Here is a 22,101-nt window from a genome sequence, read left to right on the forward strand (position 1 = left end):
ATCAGTGCAGGTAAGAAAAAATAATAATTTTAATTGTTATCATCTACAATACAGTGGTACCTTGGGTTACAGATGCTTCAGGTTACATACGCTTCAGGTTACAGACTCCGCTAACCCAGAAATAGTGCTTCAGGTTAAGAACTTTGCTTCAGGATGAGAACAGAAATCGTGTTCTGGCGGTGCGGTGGCAGCAGGAGGCCCCATTAGCTAAAGTGGTGCTTTAGGTTAAGAACAGTTTCAGGTTAAGTACAGACCTCCGGAACGAATTAAATACTTAACCCGAGGTACCACTGTACTGTCATATTTATTTTACAGTACAGTACATTGATTATTACTTTCATTTTGTTGATCAATGGTCTTGTTAGATAGTAAAATTCATGTTAAATTGCTGTTTTAGTGGTTGTTTTTAGAAGTCTGGACCGGATTAATCCATTTTGCATTACTTTCTATGGGAAAGCGTGCCTTGGTTTTGGAACACTTTGGTTTTGGAATGGACTTCCGGAACAGATTAAATTTGACAACCAAGGTACCACTGTACTTCATAATATTAGAGGCATGGCTAGCAGATGTGGCCCTAGGTGCGAAGAGGCTTTCTGTCTAGTTCTCATTTGATTCCTCCCACCCCCCTTCAGAGCTGCCTCAACCTGCCTTTGGACGACACTGAATCAGTACTTCACACAAAAAACTGAAAAACTAGGAGAGTGTTTTAAAGCACAGCAAACCAATTCAGAAGCAGCAACTGGAGAAATCGGCTGAGATTATTTTTGCCCTTCCCTTTCGCTTTTTTTGAAAGGATGAGGACGTGCCTCAGTTATAGTGATAGGCATTCACGCCGTAGAATTTGTGCCTTCTGCCTTTCGTGTCATGATCCCTCAGGTCCCTTATTCCTCCTCTAGTTAGATCACTCAGGCGCTTGATGGCTTCACCCTTCCTAAAACAATACTGCATATCGTTTAATTTTGTCTGAGGCCGAGCTATCCCGCAGTTAGGAATCCATTCTGGGAAAGTGGACCTGCTTTCGATCCCTGGGAACACATTAGGAACACATTGAACACCTGGGATGTCGTCACATGTTTCAAAGCTCACCTCCGTTGGGCCTGGTTTAGAGAGGCTGATGGGATGGTGCCACACGATGTAATTGCTTAAGCGGGAGGGGGGCAGATCTTCGTAGCGAATGGATTCAGCGGGCTTCACAACAATCTCTGGTTCGGGGGGGACAGCAAGCTGCCTTTGATATAACTTCTCTGTCTTCCAAGTATCTGTAATTTTCTGAAACCTGCTCCACGGAAGTTTTGTATGTTTCATGCTTTCTCTTGGGTTACCTACCGGACGATCGATCTGATTTTGTTGGAAGTCCTCCATTCTCTTTCTTGCTCCGCTGTCTGTTTCCGGAGGCATTTGCCTACTGCTGCTCTGCACCGCATCTAAACATTTGCGTATGAGTGACTCGCCTGTCCATTGAGGTGGGTGCTCACAAATATAGCCAGGATCCTGCTGCTGAGGGTCATAGGGGTGAATTGGTTTGCCTTGAAGTGCACGAGCAATACGTCCTTCTAAGGGTCTTACTTGAGTCTCAGCTGACGGAAATGATTCTCTCTGAAAAACAGATAGTTTGGGATTGATAGCTACCCTTTCTGTTTACAGTGATGTTCTCTAAACGGCCTCGGCCCAGTATACCTGAAGGAGCATCTCCACGCCTATCGTTCTGCCTGGATGCTGAGGTCCAGTGCCGAGGGCCTTCTGGCGGTTCCCTCATTGCGAGAAGCAAAGCTACAGGGAACCAGGCAGAGGGCCTTCTCGGTAGTGGCACCCGCCCTGTGGAACGTCCTCCCATCAGACGTCAAAGCGATAAACAACTACCTGACATTCAGAAGGCATCTTAAGGGAAGTTTTTAATGTGTGACATTTTAGTGTATTTTTGGTCTCTGTGGAAGCCGCCCAGAGTGGCTGGGGAAACAAATGGGCAGGGTACAAATAAATTATTATTATTATTATTACAACTCTCAGAGCAGTGATGGGGAACTTTTGGCTCTCCAGATGCAGTTAGATTCCCAACTCCCATCAGCCCCAGTCAGCATGGCCAATGGTCAGGGGCAATGGGAGTTGTAGTCCAGCAGTATCTGCCATGCCAGAAATTCCCCATTTCTGTTATAGGACCAAACTAGATACTGTATATCTTTGCTTGATGATTTAATATTTAAATAAATTGTCCTTCGTGCAAGCAAATTCCAGGGCAGTGTATGATAATATCAGCAACAAGAGAATACAAGAAACCAAAGGACAACATCTATGAAAATAACAAACAGACTGGAGGACAAATGTAACCCTTTAAAAATGTGTGGTCAAAGAATAGGGCTGGGCGATATTTGGTTTTCAACAGCATGATATATTACCAACTAAACATTGCAATATACTGATATATCGTGATGTCTGAAATAAGGATGGAGCTATGTATAAAGGCATCGTCTGGGTTCACGGTTTTTCCCACATTGCGATTTTTTGCATAGCACACACAAACACACATCATGGTTCATGATATATTGCCAGGTCAAAAATTATGACACCGATACCACAATATGGACTTCAAACTGGTTTTGGACGATATAGTGATATGTTGCCCAGCCCTATCAAAGAGGAATATCTTAACCTGGTGCTGAAAAGATCGCAACTTCAGTGTCAAAGCAAGATTAGAAGTCGCTGTAGGCATTGCAAGGTGACAGCTATGTCCAGGGTATTACCCTTTTTTACCGTTTATTTCCATTATTATTAGCGATAACAGTTTATTTGTTCCACTCCATTAAAGAAAAGCTTTAATGAAGACATTTCATCACCACAGATCAATAAAACGTGTCTCATCACAAACAAAGCTAATGCATAGAAAAAGAGTGCCTTGCAACAATAAGGTTGCAGCGTGGAGTGTTGCTGTTCAGAATTCCAGCCTCTCCATTCCATTCTCCTTCCCACCTGGTTTTCTAGGACAGTCAGCTGGCTGTTCTGTGAAACTGAGCATGCTCAGTCCTCATTGGGCTGCTTTGTGGGTTCCCTTTCCCTTAGAAACACGTTTGTTTGTTTTTGCATTTCTGCCCACCTCCCAGCTTGCTGATATCTCCTCTTGGGTGCTGTGGGTGGGTGCTGCCCTTCGGGCTACATCATCAATGGCACTCACAGCCTGAACATCAGAAAGGGGACGATCAGCTTGAAAGGTCCTAGTTGCCATACTTACGAGTTCAACGTCCATGCCCAGTTCTCCAGTTGCTCTGCCAATCATCTTGGGATCATGGTCATCCAGCAACAAGGGGTTCATAGAACCTTTGCCTTAAGCAAGACAATGATGACATCAGTTTAGGAAGTTAATATGTAATATGTGGTATGCAATAATATTGTTATGTGTTACCCCAGTCTCCAAGCTGTTAGAGACTCCAGAGGTACCTGTGCTTAACCCAGGATTTGGTTTCCTTGGAATGAAAGCCAATGGAGATGGTGGTGTCTCCAGGATAAATGGTTTTATTTACACATATATATATCCCAAGCATAGGTTGGAGCGGCTCACAGCAACAACACCCACCCCTGTAGTTTTTGCTTCCCCTTTAAGCTTCCAGGGGAGACACAAAGTCATGTCTCTGTGTCTGCAGCTTCAACATCCTGCTCGTACCTCACAGATATACCAATTCTGGGCATGGTTCTTCTACCTAGGATCATGTGGCCTTTAGTCAGGTGAAGGGAGTGAGGAAGATGCCTATGGTCCCCTTTCCTGGAAAGTAGCATCACTTAGCTTGTTCTTTGAGATGCTCATGAAGGCTTCACTAAAGCCATTACCATTATAAATTTGACCCAGTCTGCAGGTTCCCTCGTATACATTCCAGCCTTACAGGTACAGGTCCCAATAATTGGGACCCCAGGTATCATCAAGACTGTCCCCCCCAAAAAACCCCTCATCATAATATTTTGGAAAATGCAGAGCAAATCTCAAGATGATTTATCTGTAGGTATTTTGTGTTCCATCCTTAATCTCTCATGTTTAATAGGGGTGTACCTGTGTAGTCACGCTTGTAAGTCGACAACCAGAGGGCCTTTTTGAAATTTTCCAGCATGTTGGCAGCTCTGAATGAAATGTCAAGCTCCGGGGGTTTGGAAGTCTTCTTGCGGCCCCCCTTTGGGGAAGCATTTGGGTCGCCTGCCTCACCATTTTCATCGCCATTCTGAGAATAAGAAGTAGAACAGGCATGATAAATGCTCCTGCTTGAACTGTGTGAGTGTTTGCTGAGAGGGTAGGAAGGACACAACTTTCAAAATTGAAGCTGTCAAGGTTTAAAACGTGGTTTTAGAAATCTGTCCAATTGGGAGCAAATGAATGAGGATGGTAAAAGTTTGGATGCACTTTCCACACTTGGATGCGCTTCCCACACTTCCACATAAGAGTCTAGGGCAGGGATGGGGAGCTGTGTTCAGCTTGAGGGCCACATTCCCCTTTGAGCAACCTTCTGGAGGCCATGTGCTAGTGGAGGTCAGCACCAGAGGCAAAAGAGGATGGAGCCATTAATATGAATGCTACCTTAGTACTGTGGGATATTTTCTACACACATTCTGCCACCCTCCCTCCTCCATTCAAAGAAGCCATTGCCTCTGCCATGGGCGTGTCTACTTTGTATGATTTAAAAAAAAATCATTTCCTGTCATTGTTATGTTTTAAACTTTTTTAAAAAGGTCGTTTTTATTTTGTGCATCATCTTGAGACATATATATGGAAGGCAGTTAATAAATAACAACAACAATAATATTATAGTCCATGAAGCTGGTTGGCAAAAGCTGGTCTACTCTGCCAGAGCTGTCTCCAAAACCTCTTTGTTACTTGAGGTTTTAAAATTTTATTTTTAAAGATGGAGATAACCAGGAATTGAACCTGGTTCTTTTTGATTGCTGAGCTGTAGCCCTCCCTCTAATGTTAAAATCCCCAACCATAGTAGCGATTACCTACAGGAAAGTATCCAAGCCGTCTGTCTAAAGGTTCGCCGGCTCTTTCGTCTCTTTCGGGGCCACCTTTAAAATTCAGGAGGAAATACTTGGTTGCATAATATGAAATTCAAGCAGCTGAGGTTAGAAGAAGAATCTGACTTGGAAGGGGGCAGCTACTTTGCTATAGTTAAGAAACACTTCCTGATTCACCGCAAATCAGAGATCTACCAGTAGGTCTTGGCCTGTGTCTCGGTTGGGCAGAAGGCAGAAGACTACCATCTTTTGCAGAGCACTTTTAACAATGTTTGTGGAAGAGGAGCAAAATTGGCTGAGGACACACCATACAGTAAAAGCACAATCTTGGGCACAGTAGTTTGTTAAGGGTGCTCTGTGAAGGGTCAACCAAAGTTCCCAGGTTTCTTTCCGGGTTGGTGGTGGTGGTGTGTATTTTAAATGTATGGTCACACTCGGTGTACAATGATTTTGCTGCCAGTGCCTGAATGCAAAGAAGGAACACAGCTGAAGAATTCCTCAGAGAAGGCCATAATTCTTAACCTGATAAGCTTTGCTTGGAATAGAACTTGTCCTCTGATGGTCCCTTGCAAAACAAAAATAGAAGCGCACATCTATCCATCTTTGTACTGCTTAGGGCCAGTACTGGCAGACGGGAGAAAGTTCAGAAGGAGGAATGCTAATCATACTATTGTACAATAATGTCTTAAAAGCCTCCTTGGTTTACTAGGCAAAGATCCCATAATGTGCTTCAGCATTCTTATTCAACATTGTGGTGATGGGTGGTTGGAGATAACAGCTCCTTAACTCAACTTGACCTGTTGCTTAATGCCATTACTTCCCAATGATTAAAGCTTCTTAACACTGTATGCATTTAAACTGGACAAATGTTCTGTGACTGCACTAGTCTCATGAGGTTTTCCTCTTACATTACTTCCCTTTGCCTGTTATCCGTTTTGCGTTATTGCCAACACGTTTATAGAAGTCTGAATGCGCAGTATGGTCATTTATTCATTTATTTAAAAGATGTTATGCTACTTTTTCAACACATTCAAAGCAATTTAGGGGAAAAGGAGAAAAATTAAAACTGGAATAATAAAATAAAAATAAACACGCATATACATTGTGGTGTGCTCTCCTCAGGGAGGTTCATCCAGCACCTTCATTATAAGGTAAAAGGTAAAGGTAAAGGACCCCTGGATGGTTAAGTCCAGTCAAAGTCGACTATGGGGTGCAGCACTCATCTTGCTTCAGGCCGAGGGAGCTGGCGTTTGTCCACACACAGCTTTCCGGGTCATGTGGCCAGCATGACTAAACCACTTTTGGCGCAGCGGAACACCATGACAGAAACCAGGGCGCACGGAAATGCCGTTTACCTTCCCACCACAGCGGTACCTATTTATCTACTTGCACTGGCGTGCTTTCGAACTGCTAGGTTGGCAGGAGCTGGGACAGAGCAACGGGAGCTCACCCCGTTGCAGGGATTCGAACTGCCGACCTTCTGATCAGCAAGCCCAAGAGGCTCAGTGGCTTAGACTACAGAGCCACCTGCATCCCCCTACCTTCATTATACATCTTTAGACACCAGGCGAAAAAATTCTTCTTCAACCAGGCCTTGGGTGATTAATATTATATAACCTTTTAAATGTGTTTGCAGAAGGAGGGGTTATTATTTTTGTTTTTGTTTTAACTATTTATTTGTGGTTTTGCTTTATATTTTATCTCGTTAATCACCCTGAGATCTTGGGATGATGGGCATTATATAAATATAACAAATAAACAAATGTGTGTGTATTGGCCAGTTGAAAACATCGTAAGGGGCAAACCCCAATAGATAGATAAAGAAGGGATGGCTTGTCTGAAAAATCAGGCTGAGAAGAACAATCCCTCAGTTTCAGAAGATATTGGGGGCACAGCTGTAAAGCCTTTGCTTTCAGTGGCATATATTTGCATTGCATGGACAGATGTATAAAGTAACAAAAGCAGGACTGGCTGGATGAAGGAGGCTTGATAATGTCACTACATTACAACCTAATCTCCAGGATCTCCTTCCCCCTTCCTTGGAACAGGAGAAACCCTGCTGCAGGCCTCAGTTAAAAGCCCCACCAGGAACTCTGTGGAACCCTGCCAATAAACCCATTATGTTATGAGCACCTGTACAGAGCTTGAATTCAAAAGTCAAGGTTCAGCCATCAAGACTGAGTCTGTGGCTTAGCCTCCTTGACTCAGTAGATTTGAGTCTGGTGGTTTTTTCACCAGCAGATTTCTATTGATTCTAAAACAGTTTTGAGCCTTACATGGATCTCGGAGTCAGAGGATGTTTAGCATTTGGGAAGAAGTGTGCGGACGAGGGGGAGATGGATAAGCCCTGAATACAGAGATGGCCAATATTTCCTCCACATACCAGGTATGTCATACCTTTGCTTTTGGGAAAAGGTAGCATAACAAATAATAGAATCACAGAATGGTAGAGTTGGAAGAGATCCCAAGGGACATCTAGTCCAGGGGTCAGCAAACCTTTTCAGCAGGGGGCCGGTCCACTGTCCCTCAGACCTTGTGGGGGGCTGGACTATATTTTGAAAAATATATATGAATGAATTCCTGTGCACATTGGGAAGAATGGGGCAGGGGAAGGGCAGGTGTAACTCTTCATGGTGGGTTCTCAGGCTGGATTTAGCACCCAGGCGGGCCTGATCTGGCTTGGGGGCCGTAGTTTGCCAACCCCTGATCTAGTCCAACCTTCTGCACTGCAGGAATCTTAACTAGATCATACATGACTGGTGGCCATCCAACCTCTGTTTAAAAACTTCCAAGGAAGGAGAGTCCGCCACCTCTTGTGAGAGTCCGTTCCACTACTGAACAGCTCTTGCTGTCAGAAAGTTCTTCCTGAAGTTTAGTCAGAATCTTTCTTGTAATTTGAAGCCGTTGGTTTGACTCCTACCTTCCAATTATATGTCCCCCCCTTCCCCCAAGATAATGCACAGAATTGCCTTAAAGCTTCTAAATAGAGAGGTCTTCTGTCTTACACAGTTAAGAATATGATCTTCAACAGGTGTGGGGAACATTTAGTGTTCCAGATGCTAAACTACAGCTCCCATCATCCCTTAGCCATTGGCTAAGATTGCTAGGGCAGGTGGGAATTGTTGTTCAGCATCATCTGGAGGAGCAGTTTTTAAAATTAAGTTTCTCTAGCTGATAAAAAAAGACATGAGGAGACTTAAACCAAAACCGCACACAGGCACAAATGAATAATGCTTTACCTGTGATGTCGATGTTATTGTGGACGTAAGGATGAAGTGGCCGATGACGGCCGGCCACAAGATGGGTCTCTGGATTGGCTGGCGACTTGTGCCTTAGATACTTCTCATATCTATCAAATACAGCAGAAAGTTTTTGACAGGACAAAGAACATTGTATGGTCATGATGGGCTTCTGTTGCTTGGAATGGATTTCAGATGAAGAAATACAATCCCTTAATTTTGCTCCATACTTCTACCTTGACTTCTCTACAAGCTGTTCCATACCTGGCAACAGGAATGCCCTGGGTTCAGTCAAGGGATTCAGCTGTTTAATCTACAGGCTACAGCAACACATTTCACCCAGATTTTACTAACAGTATTTTAAAAAGAAAGAAAGAAGTCCTAAGAATGAGCCAAAGGCATAGGGAGGAAGGGCATCCCTACTGCCTCACCAGAGTGGTACATGCTCTGGTTATCTCCTGCTTGGCTACTGCAATGCTCTCTACATGGGGCTACCTTTAAAGGTGACTCAGAAACTACAATTAATCCAGAATGCGGTTGCTAGACTGGTGACTGGGAGTGGCCACTGGGACCATATAACACCTGTCCCAAAGGATCTACGTTGGCTCCCAGTACGTTTCTGAGTTTAATTCAAAGTGTTGGTGTTGACCTTTAAAGCCCTAAACTGTTTCTGCCCTGGACATCTGAAGGAGTATCTCCATCCCCTATTGTTCAGCCCGGATTGATGACCAGCACCTTCTGGTGGTTCCCTCATTGCAAGAATTGAGGTTACAGGGAACCAGGCAGAGGGCCTTATTGGTAGTCACCCCCCCCCCCAGGTGGAACGCCCTCCTGTCAGATGTCAAGGAAAGAAACAATAATATGATTTTTCTTTTTCTTTTTTTATTGAATTTAATTCATTATAAAACAAAGACAACATATAAAACATAAATACACAAAGAAAAAATACATAAGACAAACTTAGAAATAATAATAAGAAAGAAAAAAAAGAAAAAAAGAAAAACATCACCTGACATAAAACATCAACAAATTACCTTACATTAACTCACACAACACTAAATTGACTTCCCTTCATCTCGGTTTCGGAATGTATTCAAAATTTCTCTTTCTACAGTTTCTTTTCCTCACAAAATTCTTTGCGTCACAAGCGTTATGTCTCACCTACTCTGATTTTCAAATTTTTTACCTCTGTTTCCATGTATACCATAAATTTATTCCATTCGTTATTAAACTTTATGCTTTTTTGGTTTCTTATTTTCTGTGTCATTTTTGCCAATTCTAAATAGTCAAATAGTTTGGTTTGCCACTCGTTTATAGTTGAGATTTTTGATGTCTTCCAATTCTGCGCTATTAAAGTTCTGGCAGCCACTGTTGCATACTGGAAAAGTGTTTGATCTTCCTTTTTGATTTCCTCTCCAATTATCCCCAGCAGAAAGGCCTCGGGTTTTTTTATGAAAGTGTATTTAAGGATTTTTTTTAATTCATTATAAATAGATTCCCATAATTTTCTGATTACCTCACACGACCACCACATGTGATAAAAATCACCCTCCTTGATCTTACATTTCCAACACAATTTATCACCAGTTTTGTATATTTTTTCCAATTTTACAGGCGTAATATACCACCTGTACATCATTTTATACATATTTTCCCTGAGTGTTGTACATGCCGAGAATCTCATTCCTTTTTTCCATAATGCCTCCCATTTATCAAACTCTATGTTATGTCCAAGGTCCATTGCCCATCTCACCATTACTTCCTTTACTTCCTCATCCTTGGTGTCCCATTCAAGCAACAGGCTATACATTTTCGATAGGAGTTTTGTTTTACTCTCTAATATTTCAATCTGGAATCTAGATTTTTTCTCACTCATCCCATTCTTTTTATCTTCAGTCCATATAGAGTTGATTTGGTGAAATTGGATCCAACCTGTCAATTTGTTTTTTATTTCTTCATATGGCCTAATCCTCCAACCGTTCTCTGTTTTTACTAGCAAATCTTCGTAGGTCCATCTTTCTCCTTCGATATTTTTTTTTTTATTGTCAGAATATCAATTGGTGATAACCACCAAGGGGTATTTTGTTCCAGTAATTTTTTGTTTCTATCCCACACTTCCAGCAGTGACCCTCTAAAAATGTGGTTAGAAAATCCTTTATGGACCTTTCCCTTGTTGCGCCATAGGTAAGCGTGCCAACCGAATCTTATGTTAAATCCTTCTAGGTCTAACAGGTCTTTATTTTTAAGAATAATCCAATCTGTAACCCAACAAAGGCACGAGGCTTCATAATATAACTTTAAATTTGGAACCGCAAATCCTCCCCTATCTCTTTGATCTGTAAGTAATTTGAATGTAATTCTTGGTCTTTTTCCTTGCCAGATAAATTTAGAGAGTATTTTCTGCCAGTCTTTAAATATTGAGGTTCCCCTGATTATCGGTATATTTTGGAATAGGAATAGCAATTTCGGTAATAAACTCATTTTAATAGCCGCCATTCTCCCCGACCAAGAAAGTTTTATTCTGTTCCAAGTATCTAGGTCCTTCCTTATTTCTTTCCATGTGGTCGTCTAGTTATCTTCCATCAGATTTATATTCTTCACTGTTAACCAGATTCCAAGGTATTTTACTTTTTTTGTTACTTTAATTCCCGTCTGAGTTTCAAGTTGGTTTTTTACCTCTTCTTTCAGATTTTTAGTCATCATTTTAGTTTTTGTTCTATTTAATTTAAAGCCAGATAGTTTTCCAAATTCTTCTAGCTGATCTAACACCTTACCAACACTCTCTACAAACACTCTCTACAACAAAGCGCTAAATTCGTTATCAATAACAATTTAACAGAATCCTTTGAAATTTCGAAAGGTACAAGACAGGGGTGCCCTCTGTCACCTCTTTTGTTTATTACGATGTTAGAGATAATCACAAATAAAATAAGGAAAACTCCAGAGATCCGCGGAATTAAAATTGGAGTGAAAGAATACAAATTGAAAGCATATGCCGATGATCTTATGTTGTCATTGGAGGACTAAATAATATGATTTTTCATAGATATCTGAAGGTAGCCCTGTTTTGGGAAGCTTTCGATGTTTGGTGTTCTGTTGGAAGCTGCCCAGAGTGGCTGGGGTACAAGCAATAAATTTTTATCCTTACTCAGCATGAATTCTTTCCCTTTTCCTAGGAAGATGACCCCACCCCTGCCCTTCTCTGCACCCGGAGTGCTAAATGCACAGACTTATTTTCTCTCTTTCTTAACTTTTTTTGCGCTTCAGGAAGGGTAATGCAGAATTCTGGAACGAGGTCCAGTGGAGAGCTTGGGCCATATCATTTTCTAGCCAATAAATTATACAGAAACTAATTTAACAATAAACCAAAGGGAAGGGCAGTGTCTTCATCATCAGCAAGCCTTTGTGGTCATCTTCAGCTCTTTCTGTCGCCCCAGGGGGAAGAGCTGGGAACCTGGACTGTGGCATCAATTGCCAGGAACTAGAAGCCACAAACTCCTCCATATAGTCCTAATATATTGTATATTTTGTACTGTAAGCTGCTTTAGAAGCCAGTTTGGCTGGGAAATGGATAAAAATGTCAGTCATACTTCTTCTGTTATCTGAATATAAAAGGCACAGATTTTAACACAGACGTAAGTTAACTATACTTACTCCTCTGAATTTTCTGGCAAGTCAGGAAGTCTGTAATAAGAGAGAGGTCAGCCAATTACGCCAGTGTATAGGATACCTTATACTTCCAAAAGGCAATTGTAATTGAGACTATTCTGATTGCTGCAGCTGAATTTGGCCAAATGGCTTTAGGATATACTCAAAGCTTAGTAAATTTCACCCATCGGTCTGGAGAGGTCCGGAGGGTGGCAACACAAGAACAAGCCTTCTCTGCAGTGGCTCCCCGTCTGTGGAATGTTCTCCCCAGGGAAGTTCGCCTGGTGCCTTCATTATACACTTTTAGGTGCCAGGCAGAAACATTCCTGTTTAATCAGGCCTTTGGTTGATTTGATTGACATCCTATGCCCTTTTAAATTGGGGGGTTTTTTTGGGGGGGGGAGGGTTATTAGGTTGTTTTTATTTTGATTATGTATTTTGTGGTTTTATATTTTGATTTTATTCTGTGAACCACCCTGACACCTCTGGGTATAGGGCAGTATATAATTTCAATTGATGATGGTGATAAAATGTCCTTCACATTTTGGACATGGATTGTAACATGATGCAAACAGCAGCACTTTGCATTGTTAGGAGTCAAAATGAGGAGAACCTCTTTGGATGGTTCTACTTTGGGAGACAAATGTTATTTGGAATCCAGCAGTTAGTATTTTGTCTGCACTGTGCTGAATTATTCATAGTTGTAAAATATTTACGCCGGTGGTTTATTGATTTTGATAATTATTTTGCTATTAAACAGTGTATTTTGTATTGTATTTAGAATCATATAGAATTGTAGAGCTGGATGGGATCCTAAGGGTCATCTAGTCTGACCCCCTGCAAGGCAGGAATCTCAACATGCAGTCCCCCATCCAATTTGAAACCAGACCAGACCCTGCTTAGCTTTGCAAATGTACTAGCAGTTTTGCTGCTGCACCACTAGCAGGTAACTTCTATTTGATTATTTTTGTCCACTGCCCTGGGATCCTATGGGCTGAAGGGCACTTTTAAAATAAAATTAATAACAGCAGGAGCAGCAACCAAAAATTATAGGGAGCAAGGCTTGCATGTGTGCAGTAAAATGAGGCGGTCGACTTCTGAGGTGGTAAAAGAGACTGTGCCATTTCAAACTGCAGGTGGTATATCACATCTATGAACCCTCCCTGTACATAAACAACTCACTGGAAGTAGTTCAGTTCTGTTCAGTAAATTTATTGTGCTAGCCAAAGGACAAGACAAAACCATATAACACAGGCAATATAAAATATAAAGCAAAACCTCTATTTGAACAAGCAGAACCATGTGTTGCAAGCAAGACTGTGAATGGGGAGCCTCCGCAACCACATACAACGTATTTCAATTTAGAACGCCAAATCTTCCTTACAATTTACTGTTATTTTGTCCAATTCCTTCTTCCTAATCTTTCTTGCTGCTAGTGCAAAAAAGGTGACTTTATGAGCCTCACGGGTGTTAGAGTTACTCAACAATCACAGAACTCTCTCCGCTGAGGAGAGACTGCTTTCTTGAACAAACAGGGGATTTAGAAAGCGTCTCCAAGCTCCGTGTATAATGGGCAATAAAACAAATAATGAAGAATGTCTTTGGCCCACGGTTGCCCACATATACAGAATCTACCTGCATATGGAATCTTTGCAAGTAGAAAGCTAGGGCAACATGGAATGGTCCCAGCTAGACAATCCTTTCTTCCAGATGTGCTAGGTTTTTTACTTGCAAGATGAGCAATTTTATGAAGGGGTGCAGTTCTAAACAAACCACTTTGCTGAATGCGTAGAGCAGGTTTAATCTATCGAGTCTGTTCTTTCCAGCTTTCTGGAGGCTGGTTTCCTGACATGACATGTGTCCAGACATAACCATAAACGTTACAAACACTGCACGGGAAGGAAGTATGTTTTAAAATAAGGAACCACCATTTCCCTACATCAACACCTAGTAGGGGAGGGACACAGCTCAGGATCTCACCTGGACTCATTGTAATTTCTGGATTTGAAGACTGAAAAAATATTGGGTCATAAAAAATAGAATAGGTGGATGTTAATGAGTGAATACTCTATTTTGCTGAAGGACAGAAAACCGGAAGTCTTTTTATCTCCTCCCCTCTTTCTTTTCCTTTTCCCTTCTTTCCCCTTCTGTTCTTTTTTAGATTAGATTTTTAAAGTATTTATTTTATTCTGGTGTATTATAAAAGATAATCTGTACTGGGAATGAACCTTCGTATATCTTTGGATTAGTATAAATGCAAATAGATATATTTTTTTAAACATGAGTTTGACCAAACTGCAGGAGGCAGTGGAAGACAGGAGTGCCTGGCGTGCTCTGGTCCATGGGGTCACGAAGAGTCAGACACGACTAAACGACTAAACAACAACAACATATTTTTTTAAAAGGATCTCATGTGGGCTTTAATAGTTGCTCTTGGAATGTATCCTATTTTTTTCATTATGCTGATAATGCAGCTGTGTTTTTCTGAATGAAACAGGCATTCAAACAAATAATTATGTTTATTCCAGTTCTGAAATGTGCAGCAATCACTTTTTGTGTTTTGGTGCCATCAGGTGGCAAAACTATAGTTCTGCAGTTCTAATCCCACAATGCTCAAGTTTCTGTCAGCCGGCTAAGTTTTCATATGGGCAATGAGAGAACCCTTTCTTCAGTTATTAACTTAACCTCTAGCTCTCTGCAAGGACTGAGACCCTGCATCAAAATCTAAAGGCACAACCACAACAGCACTCAAGCTCCATGTGCTATTTAAAGACAGTCTGATCTTAGCTGGGAATAACAACTTGAGAGACAACCATGTTAACCTGTTGCTGCAAATATAACAAAGGGTGCTTCTAGACTGCCATTATTTCATAGAATCATAGAATCATAGAGTTGGAAGAGACCACAAGGGCCATCGAGTCCAACCCCCTGCCAAGCAGGAAACACCATCAGAGCACTCCTGACATATGGTTGTCAAGCCTCTGCTTAAAGACTTCCAAAGAAGGAGACTCCACCACACTCCTTGGCAGCAAATTCCACTGTCGAACAGCTTTTACTGTCAGGAAGTTCTTCCTAATGTTTAGGTGGAATCTTCTTTCTTGTAGTTTGGAACCATTGCTCCGTGTCCGCTTCTCTGGAGCAGCAGAAAACAACCTTTCTCCCTCCTCTATGTGACATCCTTTTATATATTTGAACATGGCTATCATATCACCCCTTAACCTCCTCTTCTCCAGGCTAAACATGCCCAGCTCCCTTAGCCATTCCTCATAAGGCATCGTATCCAGGCCTTTGACCATTTTGGTTGCCCTCCTCTGGACATGTTCCAGTTTGTCAGTGTCCTTCTTGAACTGTGGTGCCCATAACTGGACACAGTACTCCAGGTGAGGTCTGACCAGAGCAGAATACAGTGGCACTATGACTTCCCTTGATCTAGATGCTATACTCCTATTGATGCAGCCCAGAATTGCATTGGCTTTTTTAGCTGCCGCGTCACACTGTTGGCTCATGTCAAGTTTGTGGTCAACCAAGACTCCTAGATCCTTTTCACATGTACTGCTCTCAAGCCAGGTGTCACCCATCTTGTATTTGTGCCTCTCATTTTTTTTGCCCAAGTGCAATACTTTACATTTCTCCCTGTTAAAATTCATCTTGTTTGTTTTGGCCCAGTTCTCTAATCTGTCAAGGTCGTTTTGAAGTGTGATCCTGTCCTCTGGGGTGTTAGCCACCCCTCCCAGTTTGGTGTCATCTGCAAATTTGATCAGGATGCCCTTGAGTCCATCATCCAAGTCGTTGATAAAGATGTTGAATAAGACCGGGCCCAAGACAGAACCCTGTGGCACCCCACTAGTCACTCTTCTCCAGGATGAAGAGGAACCATTGATGAGCACCCTTTGGGTTCGGTCAGTCAGCCAGTTACAAATCCATTGAGTGGTAGCATAGTCAAGACCGCATTTTACCAGCTTCTTTACAAGAATATCATGGGGCACCTTGTCAAATGCCTTGCTGAAATCAAGGTAGGCTACATCCACTGCATTCCCTTCATCTACCAGGCTTGTAATTCTGTCAAAAAACGAGATCAGGTTAGTCTGACATGACTTATTTTTCAGAAATCCATGCTGACTATTGGTGATCCCAGCATTCCTTTCTAGGTGCTCACAGACTGTTTGCTTAATGATCTGCTCCAGAATCTTCCCTGGTATTGATGTCAGACTGACTGGGCGGTAATTATTTGGGTCCTCTCTTTTCCCCTTTTTGAAAATAGGGACAACATTTGCCCTCCTCCAGTCTGCCGGGACTTCGCCTGTTCTCCAGGAATTCTCAAAGATGACTGCCAGTGGTTCTGAGATCACACCTGCCAGTTCTTTTAATACTCTTGGATGCAGTTCATCTGGCCCTGGAGACTTGAATACATCTAAACTAGCCAAGTATTCTTGTACTATCTCCTTAGTTATTCTGGGCTGTGTTTCCTCTGCTGAATCATTTGCTCCAAATTCTTCAGGTCGGGCATTGTTTTCTTTATCGGAGAAGACTGAGGCAAAGAAGGCATTGAGGAGTTCAGCCCTTTCTGTGTCCCCTGTTTGCATTTCACCATCTTCTCCTCTGAGTGACCCCACTGTTTCTTTGTTCTTCCTTTTGCTACGAACATACCCATAAAAGCCTTTTTTGTTGCTTTTAACCTCTCTAGCAAGCCTGAGTTCATTCTGTGCTTTAGCTTTTCTGACTTTGTGTCTACACATGCTGGCTATTTGTTTGAATTCCTCTTTGGTGGTTTCCCCCCTTTTCCATTTTTTGTACACATCCTTTTTTAATCTTAACTCAGTTAAAAGTTCTTTAGATAGCCACCCTGGCTTCTTTAGGCACCTTCCATGTTTCCGTCTCATTGGTATTGCCTGAAGTTGTGCTTTTACTATCTCCCTCTTAACAAACTCCCAGCCATCATGAACTCCCTTTCCTTTTAGTATTACTGTCCATGGGATCTCACCCAGCACTTCCCTGTTTTATGAAGTCGGCTTTCTTAAAGTCAAGAAATTGAGTCAAGTCAAGAAAGTCAAGAAATTAAAGTCAAGAAATTGAGTCCTAGTATGCTTGGCTACTCCTCTCCACTGTATAGTAAACTTCAGAAGAGCATGATCACTTGCGCCTAATGATCCTTCCACTTCTACCCCACTAACCAGGTCATCATCATTGGTTAGGACCAGATCTAAAATGGCTGTTCCTCTTGTTGCTTCTCCCACTTTCTGGACAATGAAGTTGTCTGCAAGGCCAGTGAGGAATCTGTTTGACCTTATGCTCTTGGCTGAGTTTGACATCCAACAAATATCTGGGTAATTGAAGTCCCCCATTACTACTATCTCCCTTGCTTTTGCATGCTTGCAAGTGGAATTTTTTTGCATGCGGAATTTTTTTGCAAGTGGAATTTTTTTGCATGCTTGCAAGTGGAATTTTCAAGTGGAATTCTGTCATCTAACCTCCCCAGAAACAAATCAGAACGAAAGCTTATCAAATAGCCAAAGTTGTCTAACCTTCCTCCATACCAATAAGAATGGAAGCCAAAGCAGTTCATTTTTAACACACAAGCCTTTATGAACTGACACGGAATCCAGTCCACAAAAGCCCATTTTATAATACAGTTGTCTTTAAAGGGGTCACAATACAATTTGTGGTTTTAATCTGAGGATATATGTGACCTGACTTGTGATGAAGATACCTGTCTATCTTAGCGATGCTGAATAAAAACCAATTCAACCAACCTAAATGCAAAACCACACAAGGTATATAGGAGTGCCCTTTGCTATGGCACTATTGCCAAAATAATGACATACTTGTTAATGTAGTGATCTGATAACTGCAGAATTTCAGGATGTAGACACCAATGCCTCATTATTGAATGTGGCAGGTATTTTAAACGTGAGCTTAGTGTATCGTAGATCATGAAAGCTCTCTGTTCGCATTTGGGCAGTCTCTTTTGACCATAGGATGGAGGGAATGCTTTTTATAAAATAAATATTCTTGCAGGTTTAGTCCTCATCAGTTTTTGGCTTTCCAAGAGACACCAGCATTTCTGAATTGGCTTCTGGATTTAAACACCAATATCCAGCCATCCAGAGAGAAAGCAGATAGCCTACCTTAGCAGGGCATCTCTGTTACTGCCATAGTACTGGTGTTCCTGATCAAACTTGTAAGGTGGCTCGTAGATTCTGTGGGATTCTGGCAACAGGGGTTCAGATTCTTGTTCTCCTTTCACAATGGGCTTGCGCAGCTGGAATATTTCCCTTAGCTCTTCATATCTGAAATCAGATCAAATGTTCCCAAAGAGCAGCTGCAACAATGATACTCTACCTGAGTGAAGCTTGCTTCATAGCTAGGATGGCCACTTACCAGACCGGAGGTCAAAGAGGACACAGATTTCCATAGTAGTTGCATATGCTGATTAAGACGTATTGGTTCACATTTGGAAGCAATTGCTGCAGTTTAAAAAGAAATATAATGCATCTTGCCATAGCGGGCCTGACTGCTGACCAGGCTCTGACTGTTGATAGTCAACTTGAAGACTCTCTCGCCTTCTTCTCAGAGTTGTTTCTGTGTATATCAGACTTGAAACAGACAGCCCTTCAAACAGAGATCTGTCCCTCATAAAGCAGGACACATGGACACCTAGCTCATAGTGACTAACAGCTTGAGTCTAACCATGTATACCAGGCATAGGCAAACTCAGTTTACACCACAGCGCCACCCGCGTCCCTATATGTGTGTTTACTCAGAATTAAATCTCCTCAAAGTCAATGAGGCTTAATTCCAATACACAGCATTGTGGCCGTAATAAATATATTCATACCACAGTGGTACCTCAGGTTACAAACGCTTCACGTTACAGATTCTGCTAACCCAGAAGTAGTACCTTGGGTTAAGAACTTTACCTCAGGATGAGAACAGAAATTGTTCAGTGGCGTTGGCGCGGCAGCAGTGGGAGGCCCCATTAGCTAAAGTGGTATATCGGGTTAAGAACGGTTTTGGGTTAAGAATGGATCTCCAGAACGAATTAAGTTCGTAACCAGAGGTAGGTAAAGGTAAAGGTAAAGGTACCCCTCCCCGTATGGGCCAGTCGTGTCCGACTCTAGGGTTGTGCGCTCATCTCACTTAAGAGGCTGGGAGCCAGCGCTGTCTGGAGACACTTCCGGGTCACGTGGCCAGCGTGACGAAGCTGCTCTGGCGAGCCAGCACCAGCGCAGCACATGGAAACGCCGTTTACCTTCCCCCTATAAAGCGGTACCTATTTATCTACTTGCACTTATGGGTGCTTTCGAACTGCTAGGTGGGCAGGAGCTGGGACTGAAAGACGGGAGCTCACCCCGCTGCGGGGATTTGAACCGCCGACCATGCGATCGGCAAGTCCTAGGCACTGAGGTTTTACCCACAGCGCCACCCGCGTCCCCGTAACCAGAGGTACCACTGTATAAGACCTAAGTCAGCTACATAGAGATATTGAAAAAATATATAGAGTGAATAGCTACTTCTTACCTTTCTGGTGATATAGGTGGGCCCGGGGGGATATGCAGCGGAGTCAGGTGATTCGCAGATTCCAAGGTTTTTGTTACTAAGGCTGTTCCATCTTGTACATCATTGTAATAGGTCATACCTGTATGCATTTCCATCTTTAATAGCTACAGAGTAAATTTATACACAGAAAAGTCCGTGATCAAAGCAACTAGCATTTTGCTTAATTTGAACAGATAAAATTCTGTTTCATAGGTAACTAGAATTGACTTTGCAACAGCACCAACTTCATTACTGATCACTTTTCAGATTGCAATGTAAAAATGAGAGAGTCTGGACAAAAGTAGATATGACAAAGAATTTCATGATGAACTGGAAACATTGAAAACTTGGGATTTTGGAAAAGAAGAAGCCAATTTTGTTTTTTCAAAGTGACACAGTATCATATTAAAACAAAGTCCCTAAAAAAAGTTGGAAGGGACTAGAGCAGCCTTTTACAATCTGATGCAGTCCAGATGTTTAGAACTGCCATCCCTTGCCAAGCTAGATAGGGTTGATGGGAGTTGGAGTTCAGTAACATCTGGAGACACCATGTTGGGGGAATGCTGGATTAAAGTTATTTGCATGAGGGGAAATTCTCTTTCAGCTTCTGGGCATTGTACCAAATGGTACGTGGGAAGAATATGAGTCAGTTTCTTCTTAGCAGCCATTCAATAAACTCTAGCTCTTGCTTTGATTTCCCTTAAGATGTAGTTTATGGCAGAAATACAATTGTACCATGCCTTCCACTTTAGCATTGAACTTTGGCAAATTCATACAGAACTATCGCACATTTCTGTTGTGTTCCACTTTTGATAAATACATGCAGTTTTGTGAGTGTGTTCACCTGCTGGATTACACCAGCAGTTACACACCATATACCAGTGCTATGGTTACGCAGTTGATTCTATCCCTATTCACTTCTTCAAAGGACATTTCAGTGGAAGAAATATACAAGCAGAGCATAAGGCAGGGATGGCAAGCCTGTGACCTTCCAAATGTTGCTATATTATACCTCCCATCATCCCTGCCCATTGGCCATGCTGACTGGGTCTGATGAAAGCCAAATTCCAACAACATCTGGAGGGCCACAGGTTTGGCACAAGGAGAAGCACAGAGGCCCTCTTCCAAGGCAGGAGATGCGCTACCCCATAGCAGATTCCCAAACAGAGATACCTTGTACTTCCAATATGCCCTCAGCCAGAAACCAGTTTTCTTTCTGTGTCCCTTTCTTCCAAATGGCAAATAGTCTATGTTTATACAAACTGTTCCCATCATCCTCCGCCTCATCTGGAGGGGTGGTTGTAGGTCACCTTCTCTGTGCTCCAATAGGTACCTCATTCAAAGGCATAGAAAGTATCCCAGCTGTCAGGGACTGGGCTGAGGAGGAATGGTGGGGACCGCCTCCCCTGCACTTCCCAGAGAAGAGGGAGACAGTATAGATTCACACCAGTGGTTTGCAGAAGGTCATAGTTCAGAGGCTGCAGAGTGGAGAAGCTGGGAAATATTGGGAGAGGAGCAGGAGGAGGAAGAAGAACCAGGGGAGGGACAGCTGACAAATTCAGTGTCCTTGGAAAGCATTCCTGATCCTCCCCCTCGCAGGACCTGGCGAGCATTGAGAGTAAGAGAACCGAAAGCTCAGAAGCAAAAAGCACAGATTAGCTGATGCAGGGATGATGTATAATAGGAGAGACGGAGGGGGCGGGACTTTACTCGGAGCAATGCCATTATCTGAGAGACTGCATCCTATGTCTATCTCTGTGAATATTGAATAAAACACCTTGGTAAGAGCTTCTTGTTTTTTCCATTACTGGCAGCCTGCTGTGAGGGAGGGGGATCGGATTCCCTGCAGCCTGACACCAGCTATCAACCTAGCCATTATCCCTCATCAGCCACCCATTCTGGACTATTAAATAATAATCTGCTCTGCCTTCACGGTCAAAGGCGGTAAACTCTCCAAATACCAGTTGCAGAAAACCACAAGAGGGGAGAGAATGTTCTTGTGCTTGAGTCCTGCTTGCGAGCTTCCCATTGCCATCTGGCTGACCACTGTAAGAAGAGGAAGCTGGACTAGATGGGCCTTTGGCCTGATCCAGCAGGCTTGTCATGTTCTAACTTGCTCAACGCCATCCGTCAACAACCACAACACCATGAAGCGTGCAACACATGTCCACTTTCAAAGTTATTATGATCATTTATTAAATTTGACTACCACCCTCTACCCGCGGGATGGATGAAGATCCATCTTTGATGCTTCCATTAGTCTCCAGGCCTTTCCCCCAACCCCATGCAGTGTTGAAAGTTAGACAGATAAGAATGGCTAGAAGAGAGGAAACAGATGGAAGCGGAAATAAAAGTGGAAGTTTGAGCCTCAAACCTACCTTTCTAGTTTAAGGGCAGTGCAGTATATTGTTCTAGTTTCCTGCCCTGTCATGTCAGTGGTATCTGACATCACAATAGAGGAGATTGTCCTGATTGTTTGCTTTCACAGTTTCTGATGGAAAATTAGCTTGTTGAATTTGGCACATTATATTTTGGTAAAATGGATGTGGAAAAGTGAAATATAGTGCTTGATACCGAAACCAAAATACCACTAATGTACTTAAAGGAAGTTTAACTAAATGAAGGAAAAGAAAACCCTCACCTAATTGTGCTTTGGAAAGCAACCTTTTATGCTACTTCTTGAAACAAGGGC

The 22,101-nt window shown here is 42.4% G+C and overlaps 1 protein-coding gene across 1 annotated transcript; it reads right to left on the reverse strand.

The window, feature by feature from the left end:
• Positions 1 to 691: 691 nt before the first annotated feature.
• C12H7orf31 (chromosome 12 C7orf31 homolog) lies at positions 692 to 21,841 on the reverse strand. The gene is made up of 9 exons (XM_053410008.1): positions 21,788 to 21,841; positions 19,392 to 19,534; positions 17,999 to 18,160; positions 11,880 to 11,909; positions 8,226 to 8,335; positions 4,976 to 5,037; positions 4,034 to 4,199; positions 3,224 to 3,315; positions 692 to 1,596 (listed from the first exon to the last, which is right to left on the reverse strand). Exons 2-9 carry the CDS (start codon positions 19,523 to 19,525, stop codon positions 808 to 810), a joined length of 1,545 nt encoding a protein of 514 aa, XP_053265983.1. The 5' UTR covers positions 19,526 to 19,534; positions 21,788 to 21,841; the 3' UTR covers positions 692 to 807.
• Between the last annotated feature and the right edge of the window lie 260 nt (positions 21,842 to 22,101).

Source organism: Podarcis raffonei, chromosome 12, assembly GCF_027172205.1.
Source record: "Podarcis raffonei isolate rPodRaf1 chromosome 12, rPodRaf1.pri, whole genome shotgun sequence".
Classification (NCBI taxonomy): Eukaryota; Metazoa; Chordata; class Lepidosauria; order Squamata; family Lacertidae; genus Podarcis; species Podarcis raffonei.